The sequence below is a fragment of the Thamnophis elegans genome, chromosome 5 (assembly GCF_009769535.1).
Source record: "Thamnophis elegans isolate rThaEle1 chromosome 5, rThaEle1.pri, whole genome shotgun sequence".
Classification (NCBI taxonomy): Eukaryota; Metazoa; Chordata; class Lepidosauria; order Squamata; family Colubridae; genus Thamnophis; species Thamnophis elegans.
Window position 1 is genome coordinate 82,024,397 of NC_045545.1, and position 20,788 is coordinate 82,045,184.

General features: G+C 42.1%; 1 protein-coding gene across 1 annotated transcript in view; it reads left to right on the forward strand.

Moving 5' to 3' along the window:
* The window catches only part of DOK5 (docking protein 5), a 63,668-nt gene that overhangs the window by 31,789 nt on the left and 11,091 nt on the right, over nt 1-20,788 (forward strand). Inside the window, exons 3-6 of the mRNA XM_032218660.1 lie at nt 11,621-11,735; nt 12,095-12,214; nt 14,640-14,829; nt 17,402-17,537. Coding sequence (XP_032074551.1) covers nt 11,621-11,735; nt 12,095-12,214; nt 14,640-14,829; nt 17,402-17,537 — 561 coding nt within the window. The remainder of the gene's footprint in view (nt 1-11,620; nt 11,736-12,094; nt 12,215-14,639; nt 14,830-17,401; nt 17,538-20,788) is intronic.

Consider the following 20,788-nt stretch of genomic DNA (forward strand, 5'->3'; position numbering starts at 1 on the left):
CAATTATGTACTGTGCGTGGAATCTTAAGAAATAAAAACTTATGGATTTTCAAAACCATGTCCAAAAATCGTGTGTGTGTATGTGTGCAATCAGAGAAAAGGCCAAGGACTTATCAGTTCTTCTCAATGTGACCAACTTCTGTGCTGCTGCATACAGATACTGATCCAGTGGTCTGCCCTTTGTCAATTTGCATCACATAATTAAATGTTCCATTTGATGTGGAAGAACTTATTATGTGAAATGCCTATGCTGGTTAGTCCAATTCCTTGTTCCTCTGTACTATGAAAAATATTGAATATGCTGGTTCTTTTCTTTGCTGTGTTATACACTTGCACTTGTTTTGCTGAGGAGCAAAATGAAGATGTATTTTAAATCTGACTTCTTCATTTGTGTGTCTATAGAAGTGACAGCAAACCTTTTTGGCACCAAGTGCCCAAAGTGGAAAGCATGCATGTGCGTGCCGGAGCACCAAAAACTAGAAGACCAGCTGGGCGGTGTGCATTCGCGTGCCGGCCAGCTGGTCTTTGGGTTTCCGGTATGCCAACATGCGCAAAGACCAGCTGGCTGGTATGCATGTGTGTGCCAGTAACCAGAAGAGCAGCTGGTGATGGCTCTGCATGCCATCTCTGGATCATGTGCCATAGGTTCACCATCACGGGTCTATAGAAATTGGGGAGAGCCATCTTTGCAGCAATAAAATTTTAGGTTGGCACGGAAAGTATGTAGTTTGAAATAATATTGAGTAGGCAAATTATCGAAGCAAATCCTGAATTTTCTCTCTCTTTCCCATTCACATTATTAATACAAAATGGTATTAATATTAATACATTAATATTAATACAAAATGTAAGTGGTACATTCAAAGCTCTCTGAATGATGAGGGAATTAGAGCCTGGATATAATATCACGAATTAAGTAATAATTCATTCTTTTCTCTTCTTCTCTCAAAAGGCGATTTTATTTCTTGCTATGTATAAGTTCCCCAAATAAACTCTGCCCTGCTCACGAGAGGGAAACAAAAGGGTCTGAACTCTGAACAGTTACTAAAGTTACACCAACAAAACTGTTGCAATGTTTGCCTTATATCCTTAGGATAAATTTAATCTAAGGATGTCTATCTAGGGTATATTAAGATACTAGCTGGATACCCCTGCTCCGCTACAAAACTATGTGATTGGGCTTGATAAGTCAACACTTACAGCTTGAAAATTAATGAGTAGTTACGATCAACCTCTCCTCTCAGGCTTGCCCCACATAATCCTCTCCTATCCCCTTCTCTCCCTCAGGCTTGCCCCACAGAGGCCTCTCCTATCTTGACCCCTTCTCTCCCTCAGGCTGGCCCCATTGTCTAAATTCTCAGCCCGCAGGCCGGATGAGGCACATGTTGGCCACGCCCGGGCCCAAGTGGTAGTTGGAACAGAATTCTTTTCAGGTGGGGAGGGGGAATAGAATGTCTAACTCATTAGCATCAGAGCGTGTGTGTGTGTGTGTGTGTGTGTGTGTGTGTATGTATGTATGTATGTATGTATGTATGTATGTATGTATGTATAAGAAATACTAATGATCTGATGGTCATTTCAAAAAATTCTTTCTTAGCGAGCACCTAGAAGCCAAGAGGTATATACGTGCCAAATTTCAAGTTTGTAGGCTTTACGGTTCTGGAGATTTTGTGATGAGTGAGTGGATTTGGTGTTCTTTCTATCTATCTATCATCTATCTATCTATCTATCTATCTATCTATCTATCTATCTATCTATCTATCTATCTATCTATCTATGAATAAATAAAGTTTTAGTCTTAACTTTATTAAGGTACATTTTTTTCTGGTGATCTGGATTTCTGTTGCTTAATACCTGTTGTTATTATTAAATCTGTTTCTATATTTTGAATGTTATACTGGGAATTTTTAAAAAAATCAAGAAGAAAGCTGAGGAGAACCACTTTTGTATGATGGCAAGATATTCCTGGGTATATCAGATATATTACTAGCAACTGAGCTTGAATTGGAAGTGACTTCATTTTCCCCCCTGTTGACTTGCAGTTTAGACTAGTTTTGAAAGATTTTGTTAAGTCGGAATAAATACACATTTTCAATTACCATCAAGAACTCAACAGTTTGAAATCTACTGCAGGGTGATGATGGGTAGTGAAAATTGAGGTTGCCATTACTAACAAAACCTAATTATATAATGCTTCTTATGGTCAGATTTAGAATGATAAAGCTTACTGAAGTTATTGAACTTGCTGTTGTGTTCCAATAAGCGTCATAGATTGAAGTTTGTTTTAATTTCGCAGAGTCCAGATCTGATAATTTTGTTCTTATCACTTTAATGATTTATTGCAGTTGTTCAGCTGGCTTATGCTTAGTTCCTTTGGTGATGTCTTAGGCTAACTTATAACTAATATTCTTATTTATAGATATGAGGTCTTGGATGAACTTTTCCATCATCAGGAAGGACCTGTGAATGGAATGTTTCTTCCTTGTAAGGGACAGAATTCAGCATCCCACTCATGATTAAGACAAATGTGTCTGAATCCTCCAATGTGCATTGGAAAGGAGTTTTCAATTCAAATCTGACCAATTTAATTTTAAGTAACAAAAGTTAGCAGCAGTATAAGGAGAATTATTAGAAGATTATAACAGTTACCCTGTTGTATAGAATTCGTATTTTTAACACAGGATTGAATTTTGGAGTCCTTGGTGCCCTCTGAGCTGGTTGTGTTGTTGCAGTCATTTCATGATGTCACCTAGTTTATAATGGAAAGTCCGCAAGGAAATAACCAAGCTCAGAAAGCACTAAGGACTCCACAGATACCACATCTAGGGCTTTCAAATTTAGGGTAGATATGGACACCATCACCATCAAAGTTCTGTTTGCACTTTACAACCCACTAAGATCAGTAGCAAAATGGCTAGGTTTTGGGGGGATGGGGTGTGTGTTCCCTCTTAAAAATGTGAGGGGCATTTCACTAACTCAACTATTAAAATATTTAAACTATTTGGAAATCCCCCAAGAAAAATAAGCTCATGTTCCACCTTGTGATCTCTATACCCGTGATGGTGAATCTATGGCACGCGTACCAGAGTTGGCACATGGAGCCCTCTCTGGGGGCACATGCACCATCGCCAAATGCTCTTTTAGTTTCCAGTGCACACGTGCGTTCTGGCCAGCTGGTCTTCGCACACATCTGGATGCCGGAAACCCAAAGACCAGGTGGTGGTGCACGCTTGCGCACTGGCCAGATGGACTTCGAGTTTCTGGTGCTTCGGTGCACGCGAAGACCAGGTGGCTGGCACTCGCATGCACACTAGCCAGCTGGTCTTTGAGTTTTTGGTATTCATGCACGCATGTGCATTCCTATTTGGACACTTGGTGCACTGCTCTATAGTACTCTCATGACATCAGGCATCTAAATGACAACATTGGGGCTGCACATGTTTTGTTTAGCATAAAAATGTGGCTAGAGAGACATTCGAACAATGTTAAAACTTGCAGTCATTCACTGAAATTAAATGTAAGGATGTTCAGGTATCTCTTTAGGGGTGATCGTTATTTATTAGTCTTTGTTACCTTCTATTATCATTCGGAACTTAATTGAAATTCAAAATGAACCACAATGTAAAAAGACTGTTGTTCTCGCACCTCACCTGTCAGTTGAGTTCTGTGTTGGAAGGGGTGTTCTAATATGACAGGGCTCTGTGTTTTTCAGGATCGCAATAGTTTGAAGGTGGCTTCTCTGAAAACATTCAATGTGACTTCAGACTCCATTCCAGATACCATTGTCCCCCTGGGAATTTTGCATGAAATTCTGCCTAACCAGTGTATTGTCTTGGTTCGCAGATGTTTGAATCAAGCTGTTGGGTTCAGAAGATTAATCTTTCTTGATATGTGTAGTATGAAATCAGAATCTTGTTCAATCTAGATAACAGTCACTGGTGATGAACAATCTTCATTGTCTGCTTTATGAACTGGTAAAGTGCTGATGTGGGAGGAGAAAGTTACCCAAAGCAAGCCCATTTTGCTCTTCAGATGGATGAACTCTGAAGCACCAGATGTGAAGTGAGGCTTGCAAAATGTTTGTTGAAACCCATCGTTCTTCATTTTAAATTTTGGAAGAGCAATCGCTCTTTCTGTATCTGACCTTTAAGGATGAGTTGATAATGGGAATAGATTGGGAAACATCTTTTGTATTATATCGTTCTCTCCTAAACCCCATAAAGCCATCATGAACAGTCAATAGCTCATATCTCCTCTATATGTAGTTATCTTCACAAAGAAATTGAATAGGCAAATTCAGATTTCAGCAGGCTGGGGAAAAATGGGGGGAAAGTCTTTGTTACCAAAGACAAAGTATTATAGATAATTGAGAGAGACAGAAAGTCAGTTTTCATCCATCTAGAAATGGATGTGTGTCTGTCTGTGCAATGTGTATATATAGAGAGTGGTGATAGATGTAGCAATGCCAAGTGACAGTAAGATTAGGAAGGAGTATGAGTAACGAGAGAAGTACCAGGGCATGAAGAAGGAACTAGAGAGGATGTGGAAAATAAAGTCCAGTGTGGTCCCAATGGTATAGACTGAGATAAAAAATAATAGAAAAACTGTTGGAAGGGACCTTGGAGATCATCTAATCCAACCTCCTGCTCAACCCCCTATATTATTTCATACAAATGGCTGTCTAATTTCTTCTTAAAAGCCTCCAGCAATAAAGAACCCACAACACCTGAAGGCATGCCGTTCCACTGGTTAATTCTCGGGAAATTTCTCCTTTGTTCTAGGTTGATTTTCTCCTTGATTAGTTTGCATCCATTGGTTCTTGTCTTCCTTCTGGTGCCTTGGAAAATAGGTTAATCCTCTCTTTTTTATGGCAGCTCCTCAAATGCTATCCTAGTCCTTTTCACTAGACAAGACATACTGAATTCCTGCAACCATTCTTCATGTTTTAGCCTCCAGCCCCCTAATAATAATCTCCCGCCCCATGTGTGTTTGTGTGTGCGCACTATGCATATACATATACTGTATTTTTCGGACAGGGGTGGGTTCCTGCCAGTTCCACAAATCTACAGTGCCGTTTAGAACCGGTTCCAGCTCCCTCCCCCCACCCGTCCACACATCATCAAGATAAAGAGTGAGAGGAGGAATTCTGGGAGTTGAAGTCCACAAGTCTTAAAGCTGTCAAGTTTGAACACCCCTGGGTTTTTTTTCTAAAGGGTTAGGGGTGCAAGGTTCTTGTAACTTGACAGCTTTAAAACATGCGTGCTTCAAATGCCAGAGTTTCTGAGCCAACATTTTGGTTGCTAAGTAAGAGCATTGTTAAGTGAGTTTCACCACATTTTAGAAGTTGGCCATGCCTACCCAGTCACACGGCCAGCAAGCCACTCCCACCTGGTCACAAGGCTGGCAAGCCACTCCCATTCAGTCGCATGGCTGGCAAGCCACTCCCACAAAGCAGGCCACACCTACAGAAGATGTTTTTTTAAAATTTTGAAACCCACCACTGTTTTCGGAGTATATGACACACTTCCTCGCCCTAAAAGTGGCTGAAAATTTGGATGTGTCTTATATTCCGAGTGTAGCTTTTTCGAAGCTTTTTTCAGCCATAAGGAGGCGCTAACGAGCGAAGCGATCTTCCGTGCTTTGCCTGCTTTTCTCATTGCTGCTCCCTCCTTCAGCCCCTCAATATGGCTGAAAAAAGATCTTCTAAAGCACAGCTGATCATCGGAGGGAGCAGCAATGAGAAAAGCAGGCGAGGCACGGAAGATCACTTCACTTGTTAGCACCTCATTAGGGCTAAAAAAAAAAACTTTGAATATTTTTACTGCAGCATACTCACCCCATTGGATAATGGTACTTCTAAGTGAGACTTGGAAGAGTAGAGAGGAAACAAAATGGAGTCTGTGCTTCAAAAACAATTTCTCAAGGAATGGAAAATCTACTTCTCTCCAATGCAACACATTCTTTTGCAAATTGTGGCTATCTTCTTTGAATTTTTTCATTTAAGTATGCCCTTCAACTTTTCTGTGGAGCAGATAATTTGCTAGTATTATTGCTCCAAGTTTCCAGAATAGAAATAGCATCAATCATGCTGGCTGATGATCTCAGATAGAGTTTAGATAGGAAAGTGTACTCCTTTTTGGTCCAAATAGACTTCTCGCTTGCCCTCAATAATGATTGTTTGTAATGATTGTAAGTGATTGTTAATCAGTATGGCCTCACTTGGAATACATAGTCCAGGGGATAAAAAGCATCTGCACGCTCAAAACCAGCAAACTAATGTGCTGAAGCTGACCAGGCTAAGGATGGTAGCCAGATGAATACCTGGTAGGCAGAATTTTTTTCTCCTATTTTTCTCCCCAAAAACTAAGGTGCATCTTACACTCCGGTGCGTCTTATACTCTGAAAAATACATAGAGACTCACACGCGCGCGCGCGCGCACACACACACACACACACACACACACACTGTTTTTATTTCTGGAATCTATTGGAGCCATTCTCTCAGCCTTCTACCACAAAACCATTTTTGAATTTCATCCTTACAAGTAAAACAAAGGTCTCTGACAGTCTGAATATTTTCTTCAGAAAGAGAAGTAACCCTTTATTGATTGCCTGCTCTGACATTCTCATCCTAACTCTATATTTAAAGTTTAACCGCCACCCCCTCTCCCCTCAGTTCCTATAAATATCTCCTTTCTGGTCTTCCAGATTTGGGAAACTTTTTTGATAAGATTTTTGTTAAACTTTGTAGGCATAGGTATTAGGCACTGTTGCAAGAAATGTCTATCTGGGTTCAGCTCTAAGTGGGAAAAAGGCACTGGAAACATGGAGGCTGCTTGGAAAGATGGTTTAAAGGTGGACAGGACCACATGGCTTGAGGTCTTGTACAGAAAAGGTGATCACATGCTTCAAGATATTGGGTGAAAAAGAGAAAAGAGGGGAAAAGGGGGCTTGCTGAGAATTCCTGGGTTTTTTTTTATACTCTCTGTTCAGCCCCACCCCTTTGTTTCCTGTTTCTGTGTAAGAAATGTATTCTGATTGGTTGTCAGACTCTGAGGTGTGTGTGTGTGTGTGTGTGTGTGTGTGTGAGTGTGTGTGTGTTAGCTAACTTTGTAGGTTGTGTGTCTTTTTGAGTCCCAAGCTTCGTTGAGTTTCCAGATGCCCTATGGTGAGTTTCTGTTGCAGATGGGTCTGCCTGAAGGAGGTAGATTTTTGTTACGTAGAATAGACGGGCTCAGGCCTTTAATAGCCCATTGACAAAGGTGGGGGCTATTAAGAGTAAGTCTGTTTCCTACCAAAAAACACATTTCTCCATTTCTTATCCAGGGAAATATAATATTCTGCTTTTTCCATATTTCCCAGTATATTTGATTTTTCTAGGAGAGGGGTGGGTGCTAACTTCCTATAGCACTTTATAGGCACTTATAGGCATATTCAAGAAAATGTTGGTTCATGTACTATAGCTTATCCATGAAACTGAATTATGCCTATTGAAATATGCAATTAGATTGGATCTTCTCTGGAAGAGACACTAGACAGCTTTATTTCAGTAAATAGCATAGCTAAATAATTTTGAGAGCCCAGAGTACTCTCCTACCAATTTGTTCCCCACCCACTCATATCCTGCAAATGTTGGAGTACCTTCCTTTTTGGCATTTCATTTCTAAATGAGCTGCGATTGACAATAATAGCTTTCTTGGCATTTTCAACATATACCAGCTTCTCTCAGAAAGTAAAGATTACTTTTTTTTTTTTGGATAAGCCCAAACTTCCTGCTTTGCTTTTCAGGCTCATAGTCTCTTCTTGCCAAGATTACATGACTGGAAAGATGAAAGCAGAGAGAAAGGTTACTATTAAGCCAGGGAAAATTTGCAAGGGCGATCATCCTTCACCCTGTTGCTTATGGGTTTTCCTAGAAAGAAATTTAAATGCAGGCTGGGGTTTTAGGTAGAAGGAGGCAGTAGTTCTTACCTACTTGGCTTCTGCTTGTTCTGTGGTATGTAGAAATTAAACACCCACCCACCTTCCTAGAGAACGAAATATTTTGGGGAATATTGAAAAGATAGGACATTTTTCCCTAAAGAAAAAATGGGGAAAAAATCTTAAGGGAGGCAGAAACCAGCATCAGTCTCCCTGCCCCAAGGTGGCGCAGTGGTTAAATGCAGCACTGCAGGCTACTGCTAGATCAGCAGTTCAGCGGTTCAAATCTCACCGGCTCAGGGTTGACTCAGCCTTCCATCCTTCCGAGGTGGGTAAAATGAGGACCCAGATTGTTGGGGGCAATATGCTGACTCTCTGTAAACCGCTTAGAGAGGCCTGAAAGGCCTATGAAGCGGTATATAAGTCTACTGCTAAGTCTACTGCTATTGCCCCAAGCAGAAACTGAAGAGGCCAGCTTTTAGAAATGCAGGTTTGGTAATCCATTCAGAAAGACTGGGTCAAACAGAAACTCTAGCTAAGCAACATAATTAGGCAAGACAAGATTAGCTCAGAGAAACACCTAGCATTTGCATTTCCCTGTTTGCCTATAGAGCCAGCCATGACCCTTACATGACCCCATAGAAATCAAACAGGTATAAAAACCCACCCTAACTCTCAACTCCGTTTTGTCAGCTGTCCCAGAACTACACACTTTGTGTGTGTTGGTTCTGTTCACTAATAAACAAACTCTTTCTTTCCAATCAGCCACAATTTTATTCCCAGCTTGGAAATGGATCTGGATTTTTCTTCTGAAAGATAGAAGAGATAACTTTAATCTTTAATAACTAGAGGCATTTACAAATATTTAAGTCAGGTAGAGGGCCTTAATATTCTGTTCGCCTGAAGCCAATTTGAATAGTTGCAAGTCTATCTAGTACACTGAACCTGAATTTGAACAGTTTCTAAATTTGCACAATTGTGTTGAGTTGCAGACTAACCAAAAGGATTGAACAGTACAGTAGGGAAAGAAAAACCCTTTCTAAGCGAACTTTACAGTATTCATGTTGAAATGCTGGAATGCTGGAAGGAGATTTAAGAGGTGATAGTATGATGTTGAGGAATGGATGGGGAGCCAATGCTATAAATGTTAGTGATCAAGGGGGAAAAATGATAAAGGAAGATATAAATCCCAAGGGTGTGATTTTGCCTGCTTTGTTATATGGAAGTGGGAATTGAATGCAGTTTGAATGGAACACTTAAGGTGTGTGTACAGTGAAAGAAGAAATGACGAGGGTCAAGCATGCAATTGCTTGAATGACTTGGGATCGAATATAAAAATGAAAGAAAGGAAGGAATAGATAGGGTTTGGACATAAAGCAAGAATCAATGAAGAATGAATCACAAAATAAATACGTCAAGAAAGAATGAATGGCTTCAGAAGAATGCTTGGAGTTGAGGGGATCCTCAGAAAGATATATGAAACATTTAAAGAACAAGGCAGACAAAGAAACTTGGCAAGAATAGAAAGGAACAGAGAAGAATAGCGAATGGCATGTTGGATAACTTGACTTAGCAGTTTTCTCTTTCTTATTTCATGCCTTTAATTTCTTTAGCTTATTACTTCTTATTCCTTTTCTACATTCTGTACAGTACAGGTAGTTCTCAACTTACCACCATTCATTTAGTGAACGTTCAATGTTACAACTGAAAAAAGCGACTTACGACTGTTTCTCACGTAGCGTTCCCATGATCACGTGATTAAAATTCAGATACTTGGACTCATACCTATGACCGTTGCTGTATCCCAGGGTCACATGACCCTCTTTTGCAACCTTCTGACCTGCAAAATCAATGGGGAAGCCAGATTCACTTAACAACCATTTTCCTACCTTATCAACTGTGAGGATTCGCTTAACAGCTGTGGCAAGGAAGATCGTAAAACGGGGCAAAGTCACTTAACAAATGTCTCACTTAAGAACAGAAATTTTGGGCACAGTTGTGGTCGTAGGTCAAGGACTCCACCTGTATAGCTCACTTCCAGAGAGAAATGATATGTCTGCATATAGGTGCAGTTGCATTTAGAAGTGGATAAAAGTTGGGAGCCTTGTTATTAGGAGTTTACTAATTTCTTGTACCTGTATATAACAGACATGTAGGTATGGTGGTTTTCATGTGCTGACTTTGGACCCTTTCACTCCAAGAGGCTACTGTATATCACAGGGATCCCCAAACCCTGGGCAATAGCCCAGTACTTACATGAGTGGTGGGCTGGCATCAGTGGTGGGATTCAATTTTTTTTACTACCAGTTCTGTAGGCATGGTTTGTGGGCGTGGCTTTGTGGGTGTGGCAGGGGAAGGTTACTACAAAATGCCCATTCCTTCCACACCCCACTAACCTGCTTTCCAGCTCCATTCTCCTGTGCAGGGCAACAAAAGAAGATCAGCTGGGAGGCAGCAGGGGCGGGGCCAGCCTATTTGCCAGTTCTCCAAACTACTCAAAATTTTCGCTACCATTTCTCCAGAACTGGTCAGAACTGGCTGAATACCACCTCTGGCTGGCATGCACTCAGCTTGACTTGTGTGAATGGAAGCCCGATGCTTCTGTGGGCCAATTCCCATCTCTGCCATCACCCCGGTTGGGCTACCAAGCCATAAACGTTGGGACCACTGGAATAACACACTGGTGATCTTTCAACACTCAATAAAGCATATTCCAGTCCATTATGCTTACCTTTTGCTCCTCATTTGTCCTTTTAAGTTAATACAGGTAGCCTTCGACTTACAACAGTTTGTATAGGGACCATTCGAAGGTATAATGGCATTGAAAAAAGTTACTTATGACCATGTTTCACACTTACAATTGTGGTCACATGATCAAAATTCAGACACTTGACATATGATTCATATTTATGACGGTTGCACTGTCCTGGGCTTGTGTGACCTTCTTTTGTGACCTTCTGAGAAGCAAAGTCAGTGGGGACGCCAGATTTACTTAACAGCCCTGTTAGTAATTTAATAACTGTAGTGACTCGCTTAACAAATGTGGCAAGAAAGGTCATAAAATGGGACAAAATTCAGTTAACAACTGTCTTGCTTAGCAACATAAATGTGGGACTCACTTGTGGCTGTAAGTCAAGGATTACTTGTATATTATGCTGTATTTCCATTTCTCCCTTCCTGCATGGGTAGCTACAGTCCAGACCCTGTCAAGGCACAGGTAAGCTTACCTGACCATGGAAATGGCCTGTGGATGTAGAAAACAAAAAGAAAAGAGCTTTAGGTTCTTTACTTCAAATCATGGTGTCAATGTGTCAGATTCAGGAGTGGGTTGCTGCCGGCATTACTGCTGGTTCGGCACGCAAAAATATTTGCATGCACATACTTGCTTTCTTCACGCGCATGCGCATTTGTACCTGAAAAGGCTTGCGCATGCGCAAAACATTAAAAAAGGGGGAAAATTACATTTTGGCAATGAAAATTGTTCTGTGCATGCATAGAACCAAAAAAACAAGATGGCGCCACCGAAGGAGAACCAGCGACCCAGGCCGCCAAGTTACTACCTATTCTTCCGAATCGGTCCAAACCGGTAGGAATCAACTTCTGGTCAGGTTGCACCTGTTACCTAGAATATTCATTGTGAAACAACCTTAATGAGATTCACGAGTGGCTGTTTTACTTTTGTTTTAATTTTTAATTCCAGGTTACAGAACTTAATCATGTGAAGAATATATTGCGGTTGCCAAAAGGCACAAGGAAACATGCTGTAGGGATATATTTTAACGATGACACATCCAGGACTTTTGCTTGTGAATCAGGTAGGTGTAATGACATAGACTAATGTCTGTCTGTCTGTGTGTGTGTGTGTGTGTGTGCGCGCGCGCACAATTGTGGTAGCTGTAAAATATTGCAAATGGTCCATACTATTCTGTGTGTGTGTGTGTGTACAATTGTGGTAGCTGTAAAATATTACAAATGGTCCATACCATTCTGTGTGTGTATGTGTGTGTGTGTGTGTGTGTGTGTGTGTGTGTGTAACATTGTGGTAGCTGTAAAATATTACAAATGGTCCATACCATTCTGTGTGTGTGTGTGTGTGTGTGTAACATTGTGGTAGCTGTAAAATATTACAAATGGTCCATACCAACCTGCAGAATTTTTGGTCATTTGCATGCAGAACTTGAAGCCGATGAATGGTGCAAAGTCCTTCAAATTGAGTGCCTGGGGACTCAGATTAATGATATTAGCCTTGGAGAACCTGACCTGTTGGCTTCTGGTGTAGAGAGGGAACAGAATGGTATGTAAATACACGTTGTATATAACCACAAGTAGACACATTCAGGGTGCCTTCAAAATGGCTTGATAAAATCCAGAAATGCTCCTTTGTTCAGTTCTTTAATTTGGTCATATATGTTTTTTAATCTGCAAGTGACATCTCTGTTAATATTCTGTCCTCCTCTCTCTTGCCTCATTCTTTTCCTCTTGCTAGTTAAACTATGTGTTGCCCAACAGAGGTAGATTCGGCATTACTTAGTTAAATGTATCAGTCCTAGGAAATAGGGGGAAAAAACGAAAATAGAATTCTTTATTGACCAAGTGTGATTGGGCACACAAGGAATTTGTCTTTGGTGCAGATACTCTCAGTGTACATAAAAAGACAAGATACATTTGTCAAGAATCATAAGGTATAACACTTAATGATAGTCATAGGGTACAAATAAACAATCAGGAAACAATCAATATTAATATAAATCGTAAGGATACAAACAACAAAGTTACAGTCCTGCAGTCATAAGTGGGAGGAGGTGGGTGACAGGAATGATGAGAAGACTAATAGTAATAGTAATGCAGCCTTAGTGAATGGCTTGACAGTGGTGAAGGAATTATCTGTTTAGCAGAGTGATGGCATTCGGGAAAAAATGTTCTTGTGTCTAGTTGTCTTGGTGTGCAGTGCTCTATAGCGTCATTTTGAGGGTAGGAGTTGAAACAATATATGTCCAGGATGCGAGGGGTTTCTAAATATTTTCACAGCCCTCTTTTCGACTCATTCAGTATACAGGTCCTCAGGTTGGCAGTAATTGTTCTTTCTGCAGTTCTAATTATTCTCTGAAATCTATGTCTGTCTTGTTGGGTTGCAGAACCAAACTAGACAGTTATAGATGTGCGGATAACTACCTTTCTAAGCAAAAGTGAAAATATTTGTAATGAGACTAAATCTCAGCTGTTGTTAGGAATGTGAGGAATGCTGAGATTGGACAGCCATTCATCTGAAATTGTATAAGGTTTCATGCTTGAGCAGGGGGTTGAACTAGAAGACCTCCAAGGTCCCTTCAAACTCTGTAATTCTGTTAGGTGGAAATCAATCTGTTTTAGCAATATGCATAAATTTTTAATCTCCATCTGAACAGTGGCTTATCCTTGTAGGAGCTAAGGGTTTTTGGATTGCAATTTAGAATAGAATAACAGAGTTGGAAGAGACCTTTGAGGTCTTCTAGTCCAACCCCCTGCTTAGGCCTTGTGTTCATGTCCAACAGTTACACTTAGCAATTAGCAATTTAATGGGTTTATATGCCGCCCAATCCCGGGGGAGGGGGGGGGGACTCAGGGCGGCTTACAAGTACGAATAAAATAAAATAACATACAGGGGGAGAACATAAAACAATACAAACAGTTTAAAAACACAACATACATCCGGTTTAATTGGGGGTTGACCTGATTTGAGTCAGCAACCCCAGGCCTGCCGGAACAGCCAGGTTTTGGTGGCTTTTTGGAAGGCCGCAAGGGTGGGGAGGGTCTGGATCTCTGCTGGTAGATCGTTCCACAGAGCCGGAGCAGCAACAGAAAAGGCTCTCCCCCGAGTGGTCGCTAGCTGGCATTGTCCGGCAGACGGCACCCGGAGGAGGCCTAACCTGTGAGTTCTTATTGGGAGGTGTGTAGCAGGAGACGGTCTCTCAGATATCCAGGTCCAGTGCCATGTAGGGCTTTAAAGGTAATTACCAGCACTTTGTAGCGCGTCCGGAGACTAATAGGGAGCCAGTGCAGCTTGTGGAGGATAGGTGTAACACGGGTGTACCGAGCTACCTCTGATATCGCTCGCACGGCTGCATTCTGGACCAACTGCAGTCTCCGAACACTCTTCAAGGGCAGCCCCATGTAGAGTGCGTTGCACTAGTCGAGCCTTGAGGTGAGGAGGGCATGAGTGACCATTTGAAGTGCCTTCTATATCAGTAAGAACCCCGTTGACTTTCTAACTTTCAAAAACAGAAAGTTTGTACGCAGAATCTTGCAGATTCTTTGTGTATACATCATGCACAATGCAGTACCCCAAATTCTTAGAATTTAAGTTTTTAACAATTGCATTGGGGCTCCATGTTTTTTGAAGTGGTTTCACACATGTAAACCATAGAGCAACATAGCATATCAGGCAAAAGACTAAACTGAACTTTTATCCTAAGTGAACTACTTTCTTCAACCAGTGGGTTTTTTTCAGTGACATTCAGAAATACGATTTTCTTTTGCCAACAGAAGTGGTACAATCAAATAAAAGTCCTCCAAGCCATGTAAGATTGCTCTTTTATTTTGTAGGCTGTTAGGGGGGGGTGTAGGAATAATTATGGAGCAATTTGAAAATGCCACAAAAAAGTGATGCATGATTTGTTATGATTATGCTGGCTTTTAGTTCTGCAAGGATTTGAATTTAAATCTTTTGTTTTACCCCCCAGAGAGATTCCACGTGTATTTGATGCCGTCACCTAATTTAGATGTGCATGGAGAATGTACCTTGCAGATAACATTTGAAAATATCTGTCTTTGGGACATACAGAATCCCCGAATAAAACTCGTATCTTGGCCTTTAAGTGCCCTCCGGAGATATGGCAGGGACTCAACCTGGTTTACATTTGAAGCTGGAAGGTGAGCAAATTCTTTTATGCAGGTTTTTTTTAAATTGAAAACAGGAAATTCTCTGCATTGGAACCCTTGTATATCGTATTAACAAGTTAGACAACAAGCCAACTGACATATACAGCAGCAACAACTGTTCTCTATCCTATTCATATAACATCTGATATATTTGATGGCAGAGGAAGTAAGTCTATTTGGTTTTGGGAGAACAGCCAATATTTTAATCTCTTGACAAGTGTGAATCTGATTAGAGTCGGTGGCATTGGGAGCTACAGAAACATGATTCAGACTGGACTGTATCTTTTCTGGTATTACATTGGTTAGCAAGGACTTTTGGGGAATCCTTTTAGATTATTTTTAAAAAAATTCTTCAACCCAATCTGAAGATGCTGCAGAATCAAACACACACACACACACACACACACACTCTCTCTCTCTCTCTCTCTCTCTCTCTCTCATATACATATGTTCACACACATGTACAGATTTTGGCCTGGGTGGTAGACAAAGAAAGCATTGGATTAATTACAACAGTGATGGCTAACCTTTTTGTCATTGCATGCCAAATGCTCTCCCATGCGCATGTGTCCATACCCATAATGCAATGCATGCATGACACCCTCCACTCCTTCCCTCTGTCCATGCGTGTGTGACCTCCTTGCACCTCGTTTGGGCGTAGTAGGCATCCTTGCAGCTTCCTGGCCCCAAAAATGGCCCATGGGTGTGTGTCAGGGGTGGGTTTCAACCGGTTTGCGGCGGTCCCTGCGAACCAGTTGGTCGACGAACCCAGAAGTAAGTAACTTTCGGGAATGGCGAAGGGCCCATCTGCCCGCCCATGCTCCTTACCCGGTTTTGATGAGTTCTGCGCTTCCACGCATGCGCAGGATGTATACAGCGCCTGCGTGATCCTCCAGGAGCAGCTGGAGCATCACACAGACGCTAGTACGCATGCGTGCACCGCACGCATGCACGAGGATGCCGCTGGCCCCATTCCAACCAAACTGGTTGGAACGGGGCAAGAAACCCAGCCCTGGTGTGTGTGCACGCTGCATCCCTGTGCATGCACATGTGACCTGCATCCCTGTGCACGCTGCATCCCTGTGCATGCACATGTGACCCCCTACGAATGTGTGTGTGACAGCCCCACATACAAGTGCATCTCCAGCATGTGCCCCTCCCCCTGCACGGCAGTGACCCGAAAATCAGCTGGCTGGCGGGAGGCACGTGTGGTGGAGCTGAGTGGGGCAATGGCCTGCGTGCCGCAGAGAGGGCATGTGGCATGCATGCCATAGGTTTGCCATCACAGAATTAAGAGTATCCAGTACTAGTGGAACAATCTTTTCTGCTTCAGAGATGAACAAAAAAGGAAATTTTTTTCTTTACTGAAAGTCCTCTTAAAATGTGCAGGTTTAACCTGGCTAAAATAGTGAGCCAAAATGGCAGCATAGCTAAAGGTAGTATGCAGGTAGTCCTTAACTTACAAGCATTCATTTAGCAACTATTCCAAGTTGCAACTGCACTGAAAAAAGGGACTTGCTACCGGTCCTGGCCCTTAGGACCATTGCAGCATTCCCAGGGTCACATGACCAAAATTTGAGTGCTTGGCAACCAGCATAAATTTTTGTCAGTTGCAATGTCATGGAATCATATGGTCTCCTTTTGTGACCTTCCCAATCAGTTTCCAACAAACAGGTTCAATGTGGGGGACCAGATTTGCTTAATCATGATGCGATTCGCCAAACAACTGCAGTGATTTGCTTATCCGCTGAGGCAAGAAAAGTTCATCACTTAGGGGTGGGTCTCATTTAACAACCGCCTTGCTTAGCAAACAGAAATTCTGGGCTCAATTGTGGTTATAAGTTGAGGACTATCTGCATTCTTCTGCTCCTCTACTAATCCATATCTGGAGTAATGAGTTGTAAGCTATCTTGTCATGTAGGGAAAGAATGTTTGAGAGCATTAGAAAGAGACTTGTTTGAGAGTATTAAAAAGTAGTCTTCCAGAAAAGAAATGAGCTTTAAATTGTGACTATTCTCTCTTTGTGCTTTTATTTTCATTAAATGTGCTTTGTGTAGCCTTTATTTAGATTCCCCAGATATAGAAATTATTTAGGCTTATCTGTCTACCCAAGGATATATGTGCGATACTTCTGTTTGACTAATAACCACAGTTTAAATTTTAATGCAAGCACCATATGCAAACTGGATTCTTAAGGAGCTTTAGATTTTTGCACATTTTTGCAGATTTTGGTACAGCTCTCCAGTCAATACACACCTTGTAGAAAATTGCATACCCAAACCTGCAGAGAAATGTATTTCCATAGCAATACTTTGCAATGGAAAAGCTACACAGGAGCATAAAATTGGAACAGGATCAACTTCTGCGTCAAGAAACGTGGTAACATTACAAGAAATGGAGAAGGCAGAAATTCGTCTGAATTTAATACACTGTTATCTGCTATTTTTGTTTCATCCTTTCTTGCTCCTTTCTTTCCCCCAGCAGAGAGAGACCCTGCTGTAGGAATGCACTATTATAAATTGTTCTGATCATGTGGAGCCACACTCTGTTCTTTTTCTGGCAGGATGTGTGATACTGGGGAAGGCCTATTCATCTTCCAGACAAGAGATGGGGAGGCAATCTATCAGAAAGTCCACTCGGCTGCCTTGACCATAGCAGAACAACATGACCACTTACTGCAGAGTGTGAAAACATCCATGGTACGCCTCTTAATTTCATCAACCACACAAGCCATCTTCTTAAGCAAGTGTTCAGGTTGGATGGTACGAACAGCAAAGCAGTCTGCTTGCTCTTGCTAGCTTGATCCACATTTTTGTTCCTAAGCAATGGGTTCACTGATTGATGACATGGCTGAGTCAAAATTGTTGTTTGATGGATGAACATGGGTAAAGTGACCAGATTAAAGATGGGTAAAGCGGGACACCATTGACCGGGGGGGGGGGGGAGGGGGGTTCGGAGCACCTGAGCTGTAAAAAAAAAAGAGGGCTGTAAAACCATGAAGTGTTACCCCTCCCACCTCCTCCTCCTCCTCCGCCGTGCTTTTGAGCCTCCTCCTCGCTGTGCTGCCGCCGCCAGAAAGCCCCCCCTGCCCAAGGCCACTGGACGGCTGCAAAAACATCGCGCGTCGGCGCGCACATGCGCAGGAGGGGAAGGAGCCTCGCCCCTCGTCGGGCGCTGCGAGTGAGCTGAGTGGAGGGAGGGAAACCACTGCCCTCTAAAGGCCACATCGGGAATGACACTTCAGAGAAATAAACACTTTTTTTTAACGGCGGCCTTTTTAAAATTGATGATTCGATGTCTTTTCTTTCTTTTGGAGAATCAGGACTTTTTGAACACACCGTGGGACATGGGACAAATTTTGAAAAATTGTGACTGTCCCGCCAAAAGCGGGACGTCTGGTCACCTTAAACATGGGAAGTGAAGGCTACCTCAAGTATCCTGATGGATTGATTTGCCTCCGTTATAGAACAGTAGGCCACTCTTCCCCCTCGTTTTCAGAAACATGTATTGAGATATCCTCTAGGGTGGCGTGTCCAATCTTGGCACTTTGAAGAATTGTGGACCTTATATCCCAGAATTCTCCACGGGGAATTCTAGGAGTTGAAATCCACAAGTCTTCAAGTTTTCAAGGACGAACACCCCTGCTCTAGGGTTTTTTTGTGGCCCTCCAGTGGCAGTGAGGAGATTGGGGAGGAACATGTGCCAGTCCTGGAGTCTGGGGAAGGCTCTGACAAATGCTCTGAATCAGAGGCAGAGAGGGCGGCCAGAGTCGTATGACAGTTGTCGACTGTCTTCGGAGTCAGACAACAGTGAGGCAGATGAACAGCTGGAGCTTGTTCCCAGCGTTCGCATGCACAGAGCTTCCAGATGGAGGGAACAGCTAAGGAATAAGGGTCGACTTGGGAGTAAGGCCACAGGTGGACAGTGAATGGCCCCTACCATAGGGAATAAAAAAGGAGCAAAAGGGGAGTAGAGTTTGCAGAAGACAATTAGTTCATTCCTGCATTCTTGCTAAGTATTGCGGCGTCTGAAAGATATCGGCCTGGCCACTCTCCAAGTCTGATAAAGGTTGGTAACTGTGAACTATCTTGAAAGACTGTGGGAGAGGAAAGCCTTTGCTGGAAAGGAATTCACTGTACATTAAATAAAAGAGGTTTATCAGGACGAGGACTTAGCTTCGTGATGATGGGAAAGCCTAGGTGAGAACAAGATTGGCAGAAGGGTGATTGGAACTCCATGCATTTCTAGGACTGCAGTCTATCCAGCCCTGGCTTCACCCTTGTTGCTGACCTACTCATTTAACCCTCAAGTATTAAAAGAACATCACATCCCTGCTCCTTGGAAAGACATGAGCCTCTCACAAGTCTTTGGGGTAGAGGGGTGTAACACAAGTAACCAGGGGTGAGTTCCAGCTGCTGCTACCGCTGGTTTGCTCAGGGATGCGCTTTGCGTGCCTGCTGTCTTAATGTGTGCTATGCACACATGCACAGTATGAAAAAATTGCTTCCATGCATGCACAGAAGCAAAAAAACCCCAAGATGGTGGCGCCTTCAGTGCTGCCGATAGAACTGGTTCAGGGGCATGGCAGGCTGAGTTCCTACCTACTCTGCCGAACCGTGCCGAACCGATAGGAACCCACCTCTGAAGTAAGGCAAAAGAAGACATTATAAGCTTTTTGGTGTTATTCTCTTCAAACTGCTTTTCTCAGTAAATCTGCAGAATATGCCCTTTTTTAGCCTTTTACCAGATAATGTATCATCGTAATTATAATGCCTTCTTATGTGTTTTTTTCTGGTGAGACCAGTCTAGCAGGGCAACCTGATCTACCCAACTATGGGATGGAGCCCACTGCTTCCAGTTTCACCTTTCAGACCCAAGCCAGGAGCTTTCACAGGCACTCCCTTTATTTCTTTGTCAGTAAAATATAAATTCAACGTCCCCTTATATTAAGTCTCATGCCAACTCTCTTTTTGTTGTTCTTTGTTCAATGTGAAGTGAAGAAATCAAGTACATGTTACAATAGGACCTGAAAGGAAAGGTTTGGCATCCTGGATACATAATCCCTATGTATCGTATTTTTCAGAATATAAGACGCACCAAGGCTTTGAAGAGGCAAATTAAAAATAAAGTTTTTGCACTCTGCAAACCTCCCCAAAATGGTACGTTTTTCACGAAAACTGGCCCTTCTTTTTTTAAAAAAGGGCATGAATAGCCCTTAGGAGGCTTGTAGAGTGTTCCTGGTGGGGTGGGGGCAAAAACGAGCAAAAAACGGCCTGCTTTTCACAAAAACAGGCTCATTTTTTGTTAAAAAAGAACATTAGGAAGCTTATAGAGTGCTCCTGGGGGCTGGGGGTGTCAAAATTGAGCAAAAACAGCCCATTTCTTTTGCTCATTTCTGCCCTCTCAGAGCCCCCAGGAGCACTCTGAAAGCTTCCTAGAAGCTATGCACGGCCATTTTGGTGAAGGGGACAGGGTTTCGGGAAGCAAAAAATGTTGTATTCAGTGTATAAGACACACCCAGATTTTCAGCCTATTTTCTGAGGGAAAAAGGTGTGTCTTATATTCTGAAAAATACGGTAGTTCATGAATAGAACTGCTTTATTTAACCAAACCGTTGGATCAATAATCTTGTCCTTCTCAGATTGTAGTCCATTTCCTGAATGGGAAGCATTTTGACAATATTTTTACCCTGACTAAAGTTGTGCTGACTTGTTTACCCAGCTTTAAGTCTACAAACTTCATGATGCAATATGAGATTGATGAAAACTATCTGCCTGAGAACAAATGCATATTAAACTAGAAAGCTCATTTGGAATATAGGTGATATTTTATCTCAAATCTTCCTGGAATTTTACTGGAAGACAGGAATGTAGTCTTCGATTTTTGTGGAACTGAAGCAGAGATAGATCAGCTGATACCTAAAATGATCATGCAAAACTTGAGATGTTAG